This window comes from Acipenser ruthenus, chromosome 1 (genome assembly GCF_902713425.1).
Source record: "Acipenser ruthenus chromosome 1, fAciRut3.2 maternal haplotype, whole genome shotgun sequence".
NCBI lineage: Eukaryota > Metazoa > Chordata > Actinopteri > Acipenseriformes > Acipenseridae > Acipenser > Acipenser ruthenus.
The window spans coordinates 972,899-995,540 of NC_081189.1; the positions used below are offsets into that span (position 1 = coordinate 972,899).

The following is a 22,642-nucleotide window of genomic DNA, read 5'->3' on the forward strand; positions in this document are numbered from 1 at the left end:
ATAACTTTCTTGCAAGCCCATTCTCATTCTTCTGCAGCTTTCCACACCTTTTTTAAGGTCTTCACATATGAAACTTCCTTTGCAGCATATAGGACTTAAGTGTGATTTGAATACGTTGCACAGGTCAGCTTCACATACAGTAATTTAAAAAAGTCTGGAAAGCTAAACAAGCTTCAGTAAAATGATAAAGGACTTGTGGCAATGTGCTCCGCCCCTGTGTGCGTTTCTGTGTTCTATGTTGCGTGTGCTGTGTTAATGTTGGTATATAGGCATTGGTACACAGGATATAAACGGGTCTGTGTTTCACGTGTGATTTAAAATGTAGAATTGTATTTAGGCACGAGGATGGCACATCACTTCACGTGCATTTAAAGTATATAATATGTGAGCACGAGGTTGCACATAATTAATTCACGTGCTGGGATTCAAGTGAATAATTAATTAGTAATTGACTCCCAGCACAACAGTATATATAGGTGCACGTTTCACTCACTCGGGGTTGTGTGTTCGGTGAGTGGAGCACGGGTGTGGAGAAGGAGGTAAAATTAACAAAAATAAACAAAAATAATAATTGATAGTTGTCTGACTCACCGTGTTTCGTTTGTCTGTCCGTCCACTGTTTTGTTTAGTGTTAATCTGTTTTGTTTGTCTCTTTATTTTGGCCTCAAGTGCCGTGTCCTGTCTTGTTTTGTTCAACCTTTTTATTTATTTGTTTATTAAAGACTGAGCACTGCCGCGACTCAGTTTCTCTCATCACCACTGTCTCTCTGTATTCATTTCCTGGATCTGACGGCACCACTCAGCAAGCCATGTGACAGGACTTTATTATAACCATCACACAGATGCCACATTTGTACTGTGAAGTGTATTCTGGCATCTCCAGTTTGCAATAGAAACTCTTTAATGCATTATAATCAGGATGCATGGCACAAGAGATAAGAGAGACGTGGTATCGAGACCAATCATTTGCACATCTGATGAGAGTTCATGCAGTTTCCTGGGCTTCACCACACTGGCTGAGAGGACTTGCAGAGGCTCACAGTGAATCCAAGCTGCTTCGGTGTCATTTTATTTATAAAATGCCAGGGAGGACCCTCTGTAGTACCAGACTGACACATCTCACACAAATGAAAAAGAGTGGTTCTTTCTAATAGACTGCAATATAACTCTCCCGTAGCCGTCTATCGTAACTGACAGTGAGACTTTTCTACAGTCCGATCAAGTCCAAACCGTCCTTTTTAAAACCACAATATGCCTTTCATGCAGCAATGGAAATAAATAAAACAGGTTGGTTTCATATTTATTTTGTATTTATTATTAGTACCTTTTTATGTAGCAATCAATTTTAAGCATTTTTTAAATATGTTGTAATCACTGCTCTGTATATAAAGTTCAGTTTCTGTACTTCACACTTAACATTTACAAGTTGTACTATTGAGAGGAGGGGAAGGTACTCCTATACGCTGACAAACATTTCACCCAACACTGCAGGAAAAAACACCCACAGCTGGTGAGAACTGAAATACATTTAAAAAAAAAAAAATTAAGTGTTTAAAGAAAGTGCTTAAACTAGACCAAACATAAATGGATAGTCTCACCCCACAAAGCCGCATCCATTGTCCTGTGGCCGTATCTCCAAATACACCATATTGTGAGATGTAGCAGTTAAATATATTTATACATCCCTGGGAATCACAATGAGAGGATTTTCCTTCTGCCAGTTGGGAAACTGGAAACTATGAAAATACATTTGTGGAAACCAGTAGAACAGTGCCTGGTTTATTACAAAACACCAAGAAAATACCATTTTCTTTTCTTTTTCAAATTATTTAAAACTGTCCTACAGTAGCAAAAAAACAAATGTAAGTTGGCTGAAATCAGAACTGAAAAAACTGGGAACTTCCAAGACAATTTTACCACCATCCTCTTCCCTGGTGGTTTTAATCTACAAACTTCACTCAACCTTTAAATGAAAACTTTTCAATCCGACACAATCGGCGCTCTCATTCCTAGCAATCCTCCCTAAGGGCACCGAAGGAGCTAACAACATTTTGAAATCCACCTTTTCTAATTTCACTAGAATGATTTAACCTTTTTATTACATAGTATAACTCTGATTCTCTAGGGGGTCTAGCTCCACTCTGGAAATGTGTTTCTGTCTGATAAACATTTCCGCGAAGTGAATGAAATGACTTTTCAAAACATTCCCATCAGCTACTTCACTAACAGTGAGTGTATTCCTGGTTATTACTGCACTATGGTGGGGGTCCCATATATACCTCGAACATGGACAACAAGTCCTGTTCTCCTGGTTTCAGAAAGCTCAACTTGACTGTTGCAGAGTTCGACTATGCCAAACACTACCTTTCCAAAAAAACAATGTGTGCATCTGTATAGTTGACAACGTCCAATTTTTCTAATGGGACATATTAACACAAGTGTCCACATCACTATGGCATGTGTTCAGGCTGGCTGCCCAAGAGAATCCAGGGTGTAGTGTCATCTACTGCCTTTCAGTTTGTGATCCTATAAGGATAGAGCAGGCAGGCGGTGCGCAGCTCTCTTACAACACCCTGCTGGGACAGGGAACAGCCAGCAACACACAGACAGCCACTCCCTCCATGAACAAATGGGAGTCACTCATGGCTTGCTTAGCCAAACCGGCTACCATCCCTCCTGAAAAGTTGTGTTGTAGAGGCAATATCCCTCTAAAAGCCTTACACAAAAGGGAAGGTGTTCCTGCGGATTGACCAAGAGACCTGGGGGTTTGTACCACAGCTCCTGCCACTCAACTTGTGATGATTGGACTTGAAGCCCTTGCCCTCCTCATGCTTCAGTCTCATTTATCGGTTAATGCAGGACAAGCACAATGATTTTAATGAGCAGAGTGCAGCACGAACACTGCCACACTCCAGCCTCTGGGAGCTTTGTGTCACACCGTGAAGGGAAGGTTAGGGGTATAATCAGCATGACAGTGGTGTTCAGAAATAGAAACATTGTTTCTTTCATTTTATTTTCATGGTTTTATGATGTGGATGTCTTGGGACCTGTTAGAATGGCTTTCAAGCTATGAAAACAAAAGCTGCTTCTTTGCTCTGTTATTCTAAACTTCATCGGATGTTTAATTGAATGCTCCAAAACATTCTGAAGAATAAAACTGCAGAAATAAGCAGAGCAAAGGCGGCAGCAACAGTTAGTGTTGAGTTTACTGTAAAAACAGCACTTCAGTATTAAATGAGTTTTGTGTAACCTCAGACACTAGGGAGCAGGGTGGGATTATAGAACTGCTAAAGCTGATCTTAAAACTGGATCTGCACTCTGATACACTGCAATCTGGGATGAGACCGGCCGATTTAGACAACTGCCCCCTTTCCAGCGCTCCCTTTAGGAACTGCACTGCTCCGAGTTTCAGCAAACCAGGCTGGCTGCTAATGAATCGTCTGGTCAGAGTAAAAATCACATGCAGTGCTCATGGATGTTAAGCTGAACAGAGTCCAATAGAAATCCTTTAGGCCCAAACATGAGAAATATTTTTTGTTGCACAAAACAGTTCAACACAAGTCCCTTTGTTTGGGTATCCACACAAAATTAAACAAACAAACAAACAAAAAAAACACAGAATACTTTTGCCCCATATAATAATTTTCAGAGAAAAATCTACAATTATTTCAGCAGTAATTGGAAGTGGGAGGGGGGGAACAAAAAAAAAGAAAAGTGTATGGCACTTAACGCATCTACGATCCCAAAGAATTTAAAGTGGCTTCCCACTTCTATTGGGCAACACAGACTTTTTACCATTTCAGATGACAATTCCATTGAATTCTATTGAAAGGGTTCCCAGAAGCCCAAGAGCTGGTTTTACTATACAAACCACAAAAGCCTGGTGCCACACAATGCATCTCTTTCTTGCCACTTCAAACAGGCAGCAGTGCAGGGCTGTTATCCAGAGACACCACCCCCCCTCCCCCCAGAGTTCATCCAAAAACACAGTCCTGCCCCTGGCTGCTCTACACAATATCTATTGCACTAATAGGTTGGCTGCAATTAAATACAAACTTAGACAGTTTTACAATCTGTTAGACACAAACAAACCTTTTGGAGCAGCTTTTACGCGTCATGTTTCTGTTTTGCTACTGATTTCTTTCTTTCAGGTTTCTCCTGCCTTCGTCCTCATCCAGTGAAAGGTGCACAACTTTGTTTTTTGTCTACTAATGCAGAGGAAAATTCCAGGAAAGAGAATTCAGTCACTCCTTCGACACAAACGTTTTTGAAGGACACTTCTTATTTTCTGTCTTTTTTTTTTTTTTTTTAAAGCCAGAGCTCTCCTCCCCGCTGTAAGACAGAAGCAGATCCCAAGCAGACAGGCAGGCATTCTGTAACATTCTTGAAATTTTGCAGAAGCTGCTGGTTAGCCAGAGGTCTGCCTGGGAATCCCCAGCTTATTGTTTTCTATGGCATTTCTTGCCCACAAACAGAAGTGTGAGCATGCTTTGAAATGTATTTTGTTTTAGAACAGAAGCTGGAAATGTCTTGAGAAGGCAGCTCTATTGTCTCTCTCTCGCTCTATAACTTTCTCTCTCTAAGCATCATCCAGCGCAGTTAACGAGAACATTGACTGCAAATGTTTAAAAGAAAGCAAAATGAATGAGAACGTTAGTGCAGCTTGTGCGTCTCAGCTGGCCTCTGCGCGAGCCATCAGGTCCTCCAGAGCTTTCTCCTGGTTGTTGTTGTGAACCACCAACACCTCCTTGATGGTGCCCGGCTCAAAACCCATCTCCTGGAACTTGGACATCAGCTGGAGGAACTCCAGAGCCTGCAAGACAGGGACACGCATCCTGAAGAGGCACAGCTGCACAACAATGATTACAGCATGTGTGTGTGTGTGTGTGTGTGTGTGTGTGCGTACGCAGCAGACTGGTTTAGTTCACTCTTCAAAATATTCAACTATACTCCAAATCACAGCTGTACAATCTTTTAGCTATGGAATGCTCTTAAGAGCCAGAAAATTTTGTTTTGGCTTAACATGTACATTTGTGTGTATCATCGTTAGTGTATTTCCCACAAAGGTGACCGATTATCACAGAGTTCCTTTAAAATCAAGAGAGCCCCGTTTTCAATTTCAATGACCAGGATATGGCTCAAGAGCCACCCTTTGGACAGTCATGCTCTAAATATTTAAAATAAACCCACACAGACATCACCGACTTTTGTCACCACTCAAACGTGGACAATTGTTTAGCACATTTTATTGAGGAAACTAATCCTTGAACTGTGGAGCTCCATTAGTACCAACTAGAAATCACTCCATTCCAGTAAAAATTCCATTTCAGTTCCCATCATGGGCACATCCAGACCCAAGACTTTATTCCTACCTAGCCCTCCCCACAGGTTGAACAGGACACATCTCAGACCCTAAATCTAAATCTTTGACAGCCTAATACTGACAGGACTCCAGTGTGATACTGAACACTAGGGCCTGTATTATCCCCTATGGGCAATCCGCAGGTAAATGACCCCTTCCATAGTAAATGTATAACACAGGCCAATTGCCCACAGTGGAAAACCGAGGCACAACTGCAGCTCCGACACTCACCTTCTCCTCCGAACACTGATACATCTCCAGACACTCCTCCACTGCGCCGGCCTCGAAGCCCCTCTCACACAGCCTCCCGTGCACAAACAGATAGTCCAGCACCTACAGACCAAGAGCAGGACGGGTCAGACTGGAGGCAGAGGTACAGCCTGATCCTGGAACATAGGGGGGTACTGCTATTCTGAAAGTATGACACAGCCTCCTGTGCACAAACAGATAGTCCAGCACCTACAGACCAAGAGCAGGACGGGTCAGACTGGAGGCAGAGGTACAGCCTGATCCTGGCACACAGGAGGGTACTGCTATTCTGAAAGTATGACACAGCCTCCCGTGCACAAACAGATAGTCCAGCACCTACAGACCAAGAGCAGGACGGGTCAGACTGGAGGCAGAGGTACCGCCTGATCCTGGAACATAGGGGGGTACTGCTATTCTGAAAGTATGAGGCATACTTCAACCTGCTTCACCTTTGAGAACATGGCCACTCATGGATTTGAAGATTATAATATTGATTATCATGATGTATTTGCATAGAGGTAATTCAAATGTTTTTTCTTCAAACAGATACATCAGATTTAAGACAAACCTTTAATGGGATGTGTTTTGTGAATATAATGCAAGGACAATGGCATCTGCTAGAATGGGTTGTACGCATGACAAAATGGATGTGTGAAAAAAGACTAGTGGTTAACAAAGTGGACTAGTGGACAAAGCAAAATGAAAATATGTGAAATGTAGATCAAACATTTTTACAAGATATGGCTGGATGCTCATTTCTGACTGGACATGACAGAGAGAATCATAGAATACAGCTGCATACCAAATGTGAAGAATATACAGGCTAACTTCACTATAACAAAGCCCAGTTTTTAACAATCCCAACAGCAAGAACTGATTCTTATCAACAGAAATTAGCCCTATTAAAACGATCACTTACCAGGATCAACCAGATACAACAATCTCAGTACGGACTGACACTGAACTTTCTCCAGTGTGAATGTGTTATCCTCTCAGTGAAAACAAACACCATGGTTGGCCAATTCAAAGGTAAGGCTGATTCAAAGAGAACCTATTGTAGTGTGAATCATGCGTGACTTACACAATCGCTGCCTGTGTGCCATCTTCACACAAACTGTAACCAGGCAACGGCAAACAGTGCATTGAGAATCACAACAATATCAAGCAAATCGACACTGGATATTTTTTTCAAGGGAAAGGACATGCAAGTGTACATTCTTCCCTTTATTATTTTATGTTTTGATTTAAACATACCGTTTACATTTTGATCAATGTGAAGTAATCTTCATAAAAGTACAATATATTGATGTTCAAAAATTGATGATGCAAATTGCCAAACCCTGTTATACTGAACACCCCGATACACCAACATTTCTCCAGGTCCCATGGGGGTTCGTTACAGTGAAGTTAGCCTGTATTTAATAGTTAAATGTGCTCTATCTATCCAGTTATATTAGGTCACAAGTCCCCTCTAGTAAAGGTGCCCTTACATTTCACCCAAGGAGTTTTCATCACACTGGAAATAGGAAGCCGTCCCCTCAAATGGTTTATGCGACACGAGAAGTTGAAAAGGGAGCAGCAGATTCATAAAAAGAGGAACATCCCTCTTACAAGCTGCTTAACAGTGAAAAGTGATGATGGGTTTGTGCTGACATGTGACCCCACCAGTGCTGGGGGAGTTGGGGTGCACATTCACACTCTGAATTGCTGCTTTGCACTGAATGTATAGTTATAGTCAGGGGCATGGTTCTTCTAACAATAGAAATATTAAAATAGAAATGCTTAGATTCCATGTAGGGCTGTCACTTATTCATTACACATTCATTTCTTGGGAGATTCATGTTTTTAGCATACTGCAATTCATTTACTGCAGCACCATTTCAGCGCATGCCAGGACTGAAGGAGTGTAGTCATCATTTGAATATAAAATTAGTCACAGAATCGCATTATGCAGCAAAGCACTCTAACTGAAGGACTTGCGGGACGTTTATTTGGATTTATTTTTTTAACTTTGATGGTTTATTGGATAGAAAGAGGGTTGCTTGTATCTACTGTCAAAGTGAGTTCCAGTATCACAGAAGTGCTTCTAATCTGCTGTACCGCCTGCGTGCTAAACATGCTTTCACTTCTCAAAACAGACTGGTATCTCTTTCTACAGACAACAACAAATGAAAACCGTCAGTTTCAGAGCACTCTTTTAGAAATTCAGGATCGCTGCAAACCCATGAATCAAGCTCAGTACGATACTGGAAGTATAACCAGTGCTGTTGGATAGCTACCGACTGCAGACCCGTTAACACTGTAGCTTTGTTTTATTTCAATAAGCACACTTATTTTAAACAACATTATTTACAATTATGGAGGATAGAACAGTTACTCAGTGAATGCTGTGTTTTATTTGGCAATTTCAAGTTATTAATAAAAGAGAGTTAATTATAATAATTATTATTAAATCAGCAATGGAAGACATCAGTTTATGAGCAAAGCAAACTGATCACTGTAAATGCAGTAGGAGAGTAATAAACAGACTCCATTGGGATTTAGCCGCTGGTTCAAACAATGCTGGTGTAAATAAATATAAAACTACAAGAGGGACGAACAAATAGGAAAATAGGGTTTTTATGCGGGGCTGTTTTATGGATAATAATAATAATAATAATAATAATAATAATAATAATAATAATAATAATAATAGCATCAGTAATAAAACTTAAATGAGACGGATGCAGTAATTTTATCAATTAACTATGCGATTAAAACTAAGATACATTTTTTTAATCTCAAGATTAATGCCGATTCTTTTTTTCATTGCTTGACAGCCCTAACATATACTACAGGGACTCCCACTGCATAGCAATTTGATCCATTTCTGGTTTTACTATGTTTAATAAGACGCACCTGAGCTTGTTATCTATACTCTGTGCCTAATCAAGCTTGTAATAAAACCTGGAAGGGGCAAAAATGCAGGGTTTGATTTCCTTCCCTGTACTGTATATTTTTTCCCCCAGGAGTGCTTTTTTGCTCAGGTCTCATAAAGCTTTAAGGTACAGCTTGTGTTGTCACAGTGGACAGTGATAGACTGGATGAGGTGCTGAAGTGCCTGCAGCTTTACCTGCTCCATGCTCTGACCCTGCTTCTGCATGGCTCCGATGACGCTCTCGTAGGAGTAGCCCATGCTGACGATGGTCTCCACACACTGCCGCTCGCCGGGGGACAGGGCCAGCAGATTACTGCAGTACCCACCCGGCACAGCAGGGGGAGTCGCTGCTGCCACCGACACAGCTTCAGCAGTACCAGGTGCTTTCGGGGAGTTTGACTGGAAGGGGACACAGTTTGTCAGTTAAAACTGATTTAGTGAAGTATCGAATCGCAAACAAAGGGCCCTCAAATCACACATTATCAGAAGGGAAAAGAGTAAGAGTTTACAGTAGGGACAGGTCAGTGTAGTCGAATATACACAAAAATAAACTATTCATATTAGCTACTAGTGTTAAACGTCAGTCTTAAACCCCAAGTCAAACGTTGTTATGCCTGTTGTTATGACAATTTAGCCTGGCTTAGCCATATCCAGTGTTAATATGGAGCTCGAAATGCAAGTTCATGTGAATGAGATTTGCATATTAAATGTCATTAACTATGCAATGCTTGGAACAGCAACATACTCTGTTTGACATTGTTGCCTTGTTTTCATGTTAACAGATCCCCGCTTGAGTTCCCCTGTAATGACGGCACACTGCAGCTATTTTCTATTGTTTTGGCCAGGTTACAATATTTGCACTATTCAGATTATTTTATGAATGTTATTTGTTGGAATTAAATAGACTGAGAACATTTAGGTTGCTATAGGGTAAGTTTTATTTTAAACTGCTACTGTTTTGTATTGTACAGCATTATGCTGCTGTAGCTTTAACTGGATGCACGCTGTGACTTTGCTGCTCAACTGCATCTTGGTATAAATTTCAAAGAGTTGTTTATTTGAATTCAGTAAACAGGAAATAAAAGAAATAAAAACCATTGAACAAGGAACCTGTGTCTTGGACACGGTTTGTACACAACCCAACCAGCTCCTCTGAAGTCTACACTTAGTCTTTACCAGCTTACACGGTTATGCGGTCTGCTTGTACTACACATACGGATTTGCCTTGGGAGCAGGAGAGCAGGGACTTGCGTTCGGGTAATCAAATACACGGAAATGTTGGACCCTGTGTATTCGAATAGGAAACTATTCAAAAATTCCCCATCCCTAGTTTACCTAGTTTATAGACAAATGCAATAGGTCTACAGGAGGCTAGGGCAGTATTGTGCAAAATCAAGCAGTTATCTTAATTTCTGAATGAGGACCCCCAAAAAATTGACAAGACAGCTTAGAGCTTTCACCCAATCAGTAACCAAACAGCTGCTTTTTTAAATTTTGATACTGGTACCCCTGTGCACCTGTCTCTGAGTAGAAGTTCACCCATGTCTTAAAAGAAGTGGAAATGCAAGGCCTGGGGGGTCAAGATATTTATAAATCTGCTTTGCTATACATCAGCATGGTAATATTTGATAGCAACATTGACAAAAGAGCACATTAAAGCCTTATTATTGGACTTCTAATAGATTTTAATTGTTTCTCTTCAGCTCTTATCTAAAATAGTCCTGCTACAAGCCCATGCGATTATCCTGCATATAAGCGCACTCCTATTGTATAACCTGATGGGCCTACTTAAACGATTATACGGTAAACAGAAGAAAACGACTGCAGTGCAACAAGTCAGACCTGTGTGGAGGCCCCGTTATGCGTGTGCCCGGCCAGCTCCGAGGGCTGTGTGCGAGGAGGGTCCCCCTGGAAAGAGGGCAGTGGCGGCTGCCCATTGGACCTGCCGTGGAGCAGGGCCCCCAGCAGGGAGGCGGAGGTGCCGTTGGGAAGGCCGGGGCCCCTGGTCACTGCGTCCATGGTGCTGTAGCTCTTGTGGTTGTCGTAAGCCGGGGGCAGCTCATCCTCTGACTCGGAGAACTTGGGGAAGGAGAGGGAGCGGATGTTGCAGGGAAAGGCAGCGAGTGGCCCCCTGGGCCCCAGGGAAGAGGAGGAGACGTGGCCCCCAGGCTCGTCCAGCTGCAGCAGGGCTACCAGGCCGTTGGGTTTGTGGAGGTGTTTGGAGAGCAGGGGTTTGGGTTCGCAGGCTGGGTCAGGCTGCTCGGGCGGGTTCACAGCTTGCAGCTGCAGGATGCTGCGGAGCTCCTCCTTGTCGTTGATGGTCTTCAGCTCCAGCTTGTCGAAGGGGTCCTCCTCACACTCGAAGTCGGCCAGGTTGAAGCCGCTGTTGTGCTGCGGCGGGGGGCTGGGCTCTCTGTGCCGGGGGCCTGACAAGCTGGGGGCCGGAAGGGGGGTCAGGATGTCGTTGTGCCGGAGTCCCGCCATGACTGGGTTGATGGCGGGAGGGAGAGGGTCTGGCAGGGCGGTCTGGGAGGAGTCTTCTCTGGCTGAACCTGTCTCTGAAGCTTGTTGCTGCCCCTCCCCCGATGCCTTCAGCTTGGCACGCTCCTGTGCCACTCTGATCTGATCCAGCTCCTCGGCCCATTGTATCGTCCGCATCTCCAGAGAGAAGTCATACTGCAGCACAGAGAGAGAGGGGGAGAGAGAACTGAGCTGTCTTTCCACATCCCACAGGACCCTACAGCACACATCATCATCCCACAGGACCCTACAGCACATGTCATCATCATCATCCCACAGGACTCTACAGCACACATCATCATCCCACAGGACCCTACAGCACACATCATCATCCCACATGACCCTACAGCACACAACATCATCATCATCATCATCATCCCACAGGACCCTACAGCACACAACATCATCATCATCATCATCATCATCATCATCATCATCATCCCACAGGACCCTACAGCACACATCATCATCATCATCATCCCACAGGACCCTACAGCACACAACATCATCATCATCATCATCCCACAGGACTCTACAGCACACAACATCATCATCATCATCATCCCACAGGACTCTACAGCACACAACATCATCCCACAGGACCCTACAGCACATGTCATCATCATCATCCCACAGGACCCTACAGCACACATCATCATCCCACATGACCCTACAGCACACATCATCATCATCATCATCCCACAGGACCCTACAGCACACATCATCATCCCACAGGACCCTACAGCACACAACATCATCATCATCATCCCACAGGACCCTACAGCACACAACATCATCATCATCATCCCACAGGACTCTACAGCACACAACATCATCATCATCATCATCATCATCCCACAGGACTCTACAGCACACATCATCATCCCACAGGACCCTACAGCACATGTCATCATCATCATCCCACATGACCCTACAGCACACAACATCATCATCATCATCATCATCCCACATGACCCTACAGCACACAACATCATCATCATCATCATCCCACAGGACCCTACAGCACACAACATCATCATCATCATCATCATCATCATCATCCCACAGGACCCTACAGCACACAACATCATCATCATCATCATCATCATCATCATCATCATCATCATCATCATCATCATCATCATCCCACAGGACCCTACAGCACACAACATCATCATCATCATCATCATCCCACATGACCCTACAGCACACAACATCATCATCATCATCATCATCCCACAGGACCCTACAGCACACAACATCATCATCATCATCATCATCATCATCATCCCACAGGACCCTACAGCACACAACATCATCATCATCATCATCATCATCCCACATGACCCTACAGCACACAACATCATCATCATCATCATCCCACATGACCCTACAGCACACAACATCATCATCATCATCATCATCCCACATGACCCTACAGCACACATCATCATCATCATCATCATCCCACAGGACCCTACAGCACACAACATCATCATCATCATCATCATCATCCCACAGGACCCTACAGCACACATCATCATCATCATCATCATCATCATCCCACAGGACTCTACAGCACACAACATCATCATCATCATCATCATCATCCCACAGGACTCTACAGCACACATCACCATCATCATCATCATCATCATCATCCCACAGGACTCTACAGCACACATCATCATCATCATCATCATCATCATCCCACAGGACCCTACAGCACACATCATCATCATCATCATCATCATCATCCCACAGGACCCTACAGCACACATCATCATCATCATCATCATCATCCCACAGGACTCTACAGCACACAACATCATCATCATCATCATCATCATCATCATCATCATCATCCCACAGGACTCTACAGCACACATCATCATCATCATCATCATCATCCCACAGGACCCTACAGCACACATCATCATCATCATCATCATCATCCCACAGGACTCTACAGCACACATCATCATCCCACAGGACCCTACAGCACACAACATCATCATCATCATCATCATCATCATCATCATCATCATCATCATCATCATCATCATCATCATCATCATCATCATCATCATCCCACAGGACTCTACAGCACACATCATCATCCCACATGACCCTACAGCACACAACATCATCATCATCATCCCACATGACCCTACAGCACACAACATCATCATCATCATCCCACAGGACCCTACAGCACACAACATCATCATCATCATCATCATCATCATCCCACAGGACCCTACAGCACACATCATCATCATCATCCCACAGGACTCTACAGCACACATCATCATCATCATCATCATCCCACAGGACTCTACAGCACACATCATCATCATCATCATCATCATCATCCCACAGGACCCTACAGCACACATCATCATCATCATCATCATCATCCCACAGGACTCTACAGCACACATCATCATCCCACAGGACCCTACAGCACATGTCATCATCATCATCCCACAGGACCCTACAGCACACATCATCATCCCACATGACCCTACAGCACACATCATCATCATCATCATCCCACAGGACCCTACAGCACACATCATCATCCCACAGGACCCTACAGCACACAACATCATCATCATCATCCCACAGGACCCTACAGCACACAACATCATCATCATCATCCCACAGGACCCTACAGCACACAACATCATCATCATCATCATCATCATCATCATCCCACAGGACCCTACAGCACACATCATCATCATCATCATCATCATCCCACAGGACCCTACAGCACACAACATCATCATCATCATCATCATCATCCCACATGACCCTACAGCACACATCATCATCATCATCATCCCACAGGACCCTACAGCACATGTCATCATCATCATCACACAGGACCCTACAGCACACAACATCATCATCATCATCATCATCCCACATGACCCTACAGCACACAACATCATCATCATCATCATCCCACAGGACCCTACAGCACACAACATCATCATCATCATCATCATCATCCCACAGGACCCTACAGCACACATCATCATCATCATCATCATCATCCCACAGGACCCTACAGCACACAACATCATCATCATCATCATCATCATCCCACAGGACCCTACAGCACACATCATCATCATCATCATCCCACAGGACCCTACAGCACATGTCATCATCATCATCACACAGGACCCTACAGCACACATCATCATCCCACATGACCCTACAGCACACAACATCATCATCATCATCATCCCACAGGACCCTACAGCACACATCATCATCATCATCATCATCATCCCACAGGACCCTACAGCACACATCATCATCATCATCATCATCATCCCATAGGACCCTACAGCACACAACATCATCATCATCATCATCATCATCATCATCATCATCATCATCATCATCATCATCATCATCATCCCACAGGACTCTACAGCACACATCATCATCATCATCATCATCATCATCATCATCCCATAGGACCCTACAGCACACATCATCATCATCATCATCATCATCATCATCATCATCCCACAGGACTCTACAGCACACATCATCATCATCATCATCATCCCACAGGACTCTACAGCACACATCATCATCATCATCCCACAGGACTCTACAGCACACATCATCATCATCATCATCATCATCCCACAGGACCCTACAGCACACATCATCATCATCATCAACCCACATGACTCTACAGCACACATCATCATCATCATCCCACAGGACTCTACAGCACACATCATCATCAACTCACAGGACTACAGCACACACCATCATCTCACATTTTTGTTCACAGATTTTCTTAGCTGATGCGATTGTTGCTAACAAAATAATTCCTTAAGGTCACACCTGGTTTTGAATTTCCATTAGCTACACAGGTCTTAAATGTGCAGTCAACAGGGAATGCTGCTTGTTGGTTAAAACAGGAAAGGAGCGCAGAGAATTTGACCCTTCAGATGAAATAACCAAGGAAGTTCAACACTATGTGAAAGCATGGCATGCAAAAGAGATAGCTTCAACCTAGTGTAGTCCAGGGAATTTTTAAAAAACCAAAACACGTCTCTTTCAAAACTGCACATTTGAGGCGTATCAGCCTATATAAAAGTGCACAAAAGGCAGGACTGATGGAATTAGTTTCAGCTACAATCACTTGAAGGGTTAAGGAGTTCACACCACAGAGCACCTGGGAGGCAGCACAGCATCATTACGAACAGGACAAAACGGATCTGGAGGCTCTGGACACGGTTCCAACACGATAACCTAGAAATGCTTACATCCCATGCCAACATGTTTACAATCACGTTGATGTTTTATCAATTCACTTACCTGTGATTCACGGAGCAGGGGGGCACAGTCAGGCACACAGAAGCCAATGGGCAAGCCTACTTTAGCAGGGCTCCTGAACTTATCTCCAATTTTAAAGGAAACATCCTCCAGGTAACTGACGGGCCCTGGAAGGGAAGAGGCGATGGGGTCCAGCATCAAAACAAGAAGCAACTTGAACGTTAGACATTAAAACATTTAGAAATGTGTCTAACATTTTCATCAATCAAACGTTGGCCTTTGAATGTTGGCATTTCTATAGTAGTAACTATGCATTTTTAAATGGAAGATTCAGTGTTTATTCCTAGTCTATTCCATTTCCAAGTTTAGTGCAGACATGTAGTCTTAAACATATTAATATTGTGGTCCTTTCTTTTACTCTTGGGGCTCTTCTCCCATTAAAAGAGGTTCAGAGCTACACAGAATAACAAAGATAGAGAGATAAATAAACAGAATCTACAGCACCACCTCCGCTTCACAGGATTGTATTAGAGAGACACCCTGCAGGGCGAGATCAGCCATTAAAAGAGGTTCAGAGCTACACAGAATAACAAAGATAGAGAGATAAATAAACAGAATCTACAGCAGCACCTCCGCTTCACAGGATTGTATTAGAGAGACACCCTGCAGGGCGAGATCAGCCATTAAAAGAGGTTCAGAGCTACACAGAATAACAAAGATAGAGAGATAAATAAACAGAATCTACAGCAGCACCTCCGCTTCACAGGATTGTATTAGAGAGACACCCTGCAGAGCGAGATCAGCCATTAAAAGAGGTTCAGAGCTACACAGAATAACAAAGATAGAGAGATAAATAAACAGAATCTACAGCAGCACCTCCGCTTCACAGGATTGTATTAGAGAGACACCCTGCAGGGCGAGATCAGCCATTAAAAGAGGTTCAGAGCTACACAGAATAACAAAGATAGAGAGATAAATAAACAGAATCTACAGCACCACCTCCGCTTCACAGGATTGTATTAGAGAGACACCCTGCAGGGCGAGATCAGCCATTAAAAGAGGTTCAGAGCTACACAGAATAACAAAGATAGAGAGATAAATAAACGTCACTGGACACTTGTCAACACAACACACACTCACCAGTGTTATGAATATCTGATCCCGACTTCCTTGAAGCCATTTAGAATCTGAGAAAACAAAAGGCAGTTTATTACGTGGGGTATATTTTGCATAATTACTTATATATTCAAATTGGGTAACAGGGAAAAACAAATCTTGCAGACACATGCTGTAACCCAATAGCAGGATTTTTATAACTGACGCTCTCGCACAGTGCTTCCTACCGGCAATGTATTTAGCTATTGCACGGATGGAAATCAGACTGCATAGCAGTTTCACCCATTCCAGGTTTTACTACGAGCTTGATCAGCCACAGTGTATAAGTAACAAGCTCACATATACTGTGGCTAATCAAGCTGGCAGTAAAACCAGGAATGGATCAAACTGCTATGTACTGGATTACCACAACATTTATAATCAACTCTGTTTTTACTGGATAAAAGATGCTGGAATCATCAAAATAAACAACTGGTATTTTAGCACTAGAACCGCCGGATATTCAAACCAGAAACCGCCACGTGGATCACTGTAGGGTTGGAACAATAATCGATTATCGTGATATTATCGATAATCATTTTGCATCGATAATTGTATTGAGTTGAAAAATAATTATCGATAATCATTTTATCGTCCGTTATCCACTATGATATGCTTGTGTGTAACAGTAACTCTGCATTGAAGCAGTAAGACAGGACTTAACTGTCTGTGTGAGGCGCAAAACATGATCTGTGCGCGCTGCGTAGTGGGAAGTTGTAACATGTGACGTAAGATTCACCAAGTAAAGGCAAACGTTTGAGCTAATGGCGATGGCAACTGCAGAAACTACCAAACCTTCCGAAAAGATTTTTTAAAAAAAAGAAACAGCATCAGTCCAGTGTGGCAGTTTTTTTGGAGTGACAGAAAGTGATCCGCAAGGTAATAAGCCCGTCTGTAGGCAGTGTGGAAAAGCTTCAAAAGTTGAAAAGCTACCAAACAAACATTTGGTTATATTATTTGTGCTTTTTTGTAACCAACCATTGTTTCATATCTTTTATTAAAGATGCTGGTCTTTTTGAAAATTGTCTAGTTGTATGTCTTCTAAACTCGTAGAGGCAGTTGTCATGTTGCTCAAGTATATATAGCTTTTAATTTGATAAATTCCAAGATATTTTACATATGTTATTTTTTCAGCCGATAATCATGATTATCGTGCTAATTTACAGCCGATAATTGATAACTGAAAATGTCATTATCGTCCAACCGACCCGTACATTTTTAAACTGCTTCACGATGAAAATGAGATGTACTATCGGACACAACTCAAAAGTTTTATTCATGAACATCATATCTAAACGTTTGCGTCCCAGAAACACTATTCAAATGAAGAATTAAACATAAAAGGGTTTATTTTCAAAATGAGTGCACACATAGCATGACTACAAACAGTGAAAAAATATAATAAACATTTCTAAAGAAACAGGTATGTACATAAACGCGTGTACAGGTGTAAACGGGTACATGAACACACAAAACTATAAAACCAAAATCATTGTTTCTAACTCTACAGAAAAAGAAAATATGACACTACTTCCAGTATGACGGCTGCATTGTACTCTGTGGAGGAGCGTACGCGTCTGCCAGCTGACTGTGCCTGCGTCCAGGAGCTGTGTTGTAAACACAGACGCCGTTCCATTGAACACTATTGTGTAAACACGTGTAAACTGGGACTTACAATCCTGTAAAACCAAAATATTTTTTTCTAAAAGTAATATAAAAAATATATAACACATGTTTCATATTTGGCACCTACAGTAAGTTGTTATCCTACCTGTCATTTCAGTTTGCTGTGTGCATCTGAGTGCAGCTTGCTGTATTCCAATCAAAATGAATACTTTCAGGATTAAATATTTCCTTCTGATATATTCCCATTGCATTTCTGGAACAAAATGAAGGATTGCCGTCTCCCAGGTACATTGAGAAATAAAGTATAGGCTGCTTTCACTGAGTTGGCATCTTGGTGCAATTGTACAAATCCACAATCATAGCAATCTCTGTCTCGTAGTCAGTCTACAAACAAAGAAAAGCTTGAAATAAAAAAAATAAAAACACATGGTGTGCTAGAGGAGGAGGCGTGTCTTGTTTGCTGCATTAAAAAAAAAAGATAGATATCTTACATTATATTAAAAAGAAAAAATGATGTATTGTAATGCATGGATCAAACTGACCCACGTGGTGGTTCTAGGTAGAACTGTTTATAACTTTATCATTTTCGCGATGCTGTAGAGGTTGTAACCTATCCCTTAAATGGATGCGATCATTCCAGCATCCCAACGGCCCCATCCAAAAAAATAAAATTGAGGTGTAAAGGATTTAAACATTGTGGAAAATAGTACGTTGCTTCTCACTGATGACAATTAAATGGAAAAGTACACAGGCTTCACTACAGAGTAAAACATGTTTGCTGCCTGACCTACTTGGCACACATACAGTAATGGCATCGGGATTACACAAGGATTGTACCGGTAACGCTTCAAAAGCAGTCTGTGTGCACACTTCTTTTTTTGTTGTTCTTGTTTTGTTTTTTAAAACATGCATTTTCAGTGCAAAAAAAAACCCTAAAACTGTCGGATTACTTTGCCATTAACTGAGAATGCTGTATTACAGAGCTTTGTTTTACAGTAACTTTCACTGAGAATGCTGTATTACAGAGCTTTGTTTTACAGTAATTTTCACTGAGATTGCTGTATTACAGAGCTTTGTTTTACAGTAATTTTCACTGAGTGTCTTTGGATAGTATATATAGTGCATTGGAAATTAATACGATAGTATCCCACTATGCACAGGATTTTATTTTAAAATAATGTGTAATGCCCCATATTAACAGAGGTCCATATTGCTAAGAAATAAAACAAGCATTTTGGAAAAAGTAAATGCAAACACACACACACAAGGGGGGCTTGAAGTTTTGGGGTTTTATTTTTAATCATGTGACAAATTTAGCTGATTCTGTTTCATAATTAAACTCAGAAAAAGCTGTTAATTGCAAAACAATCTTTGCTTTTACCTTCATATCTTGCCTGAGCCTAATTCTGGTCCCTTTAATTTTATGTCAAACAGAGCTGACAAATGATGTGAATTGTTCATCCTTGATCCTACTTTTAACTCGCATTTCATTTTTGCAGTCACCTAATTTAAAGTTGTGCTTTTGTTATTTTCTGCACTAGTTTAATAGGGATGCCCTTACAGATTTTTTAAGCATAAAAATTAATACCTAGTGCAGAGTGTACACTGACAGCAAGAAAATGCAGAAAAATATTAAAACACACGTAGATGAAGGCAACAAACAGTGCTTAGAATCCTGTCTCGTTGTCATGCGAACGGTCTACTGTTAGTATATATAACAAAGAAAAGTGTGTCTGTGTTTACATGTATATCTATACACAGACAGAGATTCTTTAAACTACTACATGCCATAGAGTTTAAACGTTCAGAAAAATGAACCAAAATGCACATCCCTGGAGTTTATTAGCCTTTGTGTTAAAATGTATATTTGATGGATGGAACGCAAAATTTTGGGTATGTGTGTTTCAGGAACGCATGAAAAGAAAAGCTGGAAAATGCAGAATTGGACTGGTTGACTGATTTTCATTCCATTTTTTGAACGTCAGAAGCCCCTTCTTTTACTTGAGTGGCAATCCTCGCAGCGACACCATGTCACACTGAGCTGCAGGGCTCCTCTGTGAGACACCCCAAGCCTGCAGGTCTCAGGTCAGGCACAGCACAAACCTCTGTGCATCGAAAATCACAACAGCAATGCATTCTCAAAATGCAAGACAGCAATAAACACAACCTGGAAAAACTAAATCCAACACCATCACAATCCTGATATAGCTGTATTGGAAGTGGATTTAAATATGGTTTAAATTAGTCTTATCAGGAGAGGGCTTTCTAATTCTTGGCATGTATAGAAAGGGCCCTTTTTTAATTATAAAAATGGGTTATTTAGACTGCATACTGAAACAGCACTATGTCCTGCAATGTGAAGCCAATCTATATTCTTTGCGAGTTCAGAGGAATATGGCATAGTGTTACAGTACACACAAACATTGAAGACCCCTGTATGTAAACAATAAAACTAATAACAATGGAAGAATAAAGAATTTAAAACCAGTTCAGTTTCTGAATCCTCTCTTTTTTTAAAAAAAGTAGGGCTGTTTCTAAAGCCCTAGTGATAAACAAGCTACAAAACCACTGCCTGACAGTCCCAACCCTGTCAAGATACTGTACATCAAAATCTCCCGTCACAAGTGGAAACAATCACTCCTCATTAATAAGCATGATCACAAGGAAAAACGAAAGTAACAAACACACACACACACACACACAGACACACCCACCACAGGCTTCCAAAGCAAAATGGCATGTTCTAGAATAGGTTCATGCCAACTGCTGAAGTACAAGCTGTGTGCTATTACTGCGCACATTTCATTTGTAGAGTCTCTAGCTCAGCCAGTGGCTTTCTTTTACAGTCTAGTATTGTACGCTATATAGACTAGAATAAAGGGGAGGGGGAGTACACTGAACAGCACCTGAACCGTGTGCTAAGGGCTAGTCATGAGGGGATTAGGGGAAGGACATGCCAACATTGTACTTTCATTGGTTAGGGGAACAGAGACTGTGTTCTACCATTTCAAAACCCAAAACAGAAGTGCAATCGATTTTAAATCTCAAGCACAGATGTTGGCACATGTTCTTCCTCTAGCACTACCGCACTTGAGATGGGGGTTTTCCTTCTTGAGAGTCACACTGCATTTTACACACACCTACATTCATGATCTGTTTTAACATGTTGCACCAATTTTACAAGAATGGCTAGGTGGAAATTTCATGAGAACCGATTAAATGACTCAAACAAATCACTTGTTAAATGCCGCTATAAGATTAAAAAGTAACCACAACCTCCGTTTTCTGCTAGAACAAGGGATTATTAATATCGCGGTTATAAAAGGTATTGCACCTGGGGCACAATCTACTGTATTTGCATTCTACTGCTAAGAATTGATTCGATGTCTGCATACCGGCAGCTTCATGTATACTCCTGTACTTCAAACCCACGAAGGAGGTGCAACCTGATCCAGTAATACCCCCCACCAGAAAGAAAAAAACTCCCCGAGCTCTACTTTAAACGTCATTCTCTCTCTCATATATATATATATATATATATATATATATATATATAAATGATTCGTTTAACTGAAAATTACGTTTCGTATATTTTATCCAGCTTGTCTCAGCTACTGATATCGGAGTGAGAACAGATCCGACTAGTACAGTTTGTAGACACAGATGCTACTGACTTGCGGCCAGCGGCGTCAATCTCAGTCTAGCCGTATCTTCTGGAAGTGTGACTGGATGAACAAACGCACTGACGAAGTTACCCAGCTTGTCAATTAATTCAGCAACAACCTCCAATAATACAAAGATACGGATAGCAGGTCGAGTACAGCGCGATGCATCATGAACCGAACCAAACCACCCCAGCCTGCGTCAGACTGGAGAAACCTGACCTGTGACAGTGACACTAAACCCAGCTGGCTTACCAACGGTGTTTAAAACATACAAATCCGTTTCCATCTGCTTCTGTGAGCACCGGGCCTGCTCTGTCACCCCAAACCGCTGTCTAGTAGTTTATATAACTGATACAGCGAGCCCGGAGCCCGGGTCCACTCGTATTATTGGTGCGCTCTATGGTCCCCTTCCCAGCCACACATCCGCTTCATACTGACTGTCGCCTCTTTTACACCCTCTCACCTCTTTCGACTGCTTCTTGTGTATCTGAAGGGATTTTCTCGGTTTCCTCCGCGCTCTCCTTTGGAAACTCTGTTGAAATATGTTTTAGTGAAACTGAAATGTATTTCCTGCTTCATCGCGGGACACCATCTTGTTTCGCTATTCCCCTCCTCGTTCCTGTCTGACGTCATCGCGCAGACCACGTGACGTGTCTGGACCAATGGGGCTTCCTGGAGTTGACGTCATGCTCTCCGTTCTTTTGGAGTGGAGTGGAGTTCAGTGTCAGCTTCTGTCAGATGTTTCTGTTTTTTAATGTGAAGGTTACGATCATATTAATCACGTACAGATTGATGGCGGTGCTTGACCAGCCTGAAACCAGCATAGCTCAACTC

At 42.1% G+C, this 22,642-nt stretch overlaps 1 protein-coding gene across 3 annotated transcripts; it reads right to left on the bottom strand.

The window, feature by feature from the left end:
• Positions 1-1,292: 1,292 nt before the first annotated feature.
• On the bottom strand, positions 1,293-22,526 carry LOC117404027 (ubiquitin-associated protein 1). 3 transcript variants are annotated; one of them, XM_059025270.1, is made up of 7 exons: positions 22,272-22,522; positions 16,503-16,549; positions 15,405-15,529; positions 10,371-11,204; positions 8,724-8,927; positions 5,594-5,695; positions 1,293-4,813 (listed from the first exon to the last, which is right to left on the bottom strand). In XM_059025270.1, the coding sequence occupies exons 2-7, from the start codon at positions 16,540-16,542 to the stop codon at positions 4,673-4,675; spliced, it is 1,446 nt and encodes a 481-aa protein (XP_058881253.1). In that variant the 5' UTR covers positions 16,543-16,549; positions 22,272-22,522; the 3' UTR covers positions 1,293-4,672. The 3 variants fall into 3 exon arrangements, with proteins under 3 accessions (XP_058881253.1, XP_058881271.1, XP_058881307.1); XM_059025288.1 differs by lacking the exon at positions 22,272-22,522 and adding an exon at positions 22,061-22,185; XM_059025324.1 differs by lacking the exons at positions 1,293-4,813; positions 5,594-5,695 and adding an exon at positions 5,720-5,947 and having other exon boundaries at positions 22,272-22,526.
• Positions 22,527-22,642: the final 116 nt, after the last annotated feature.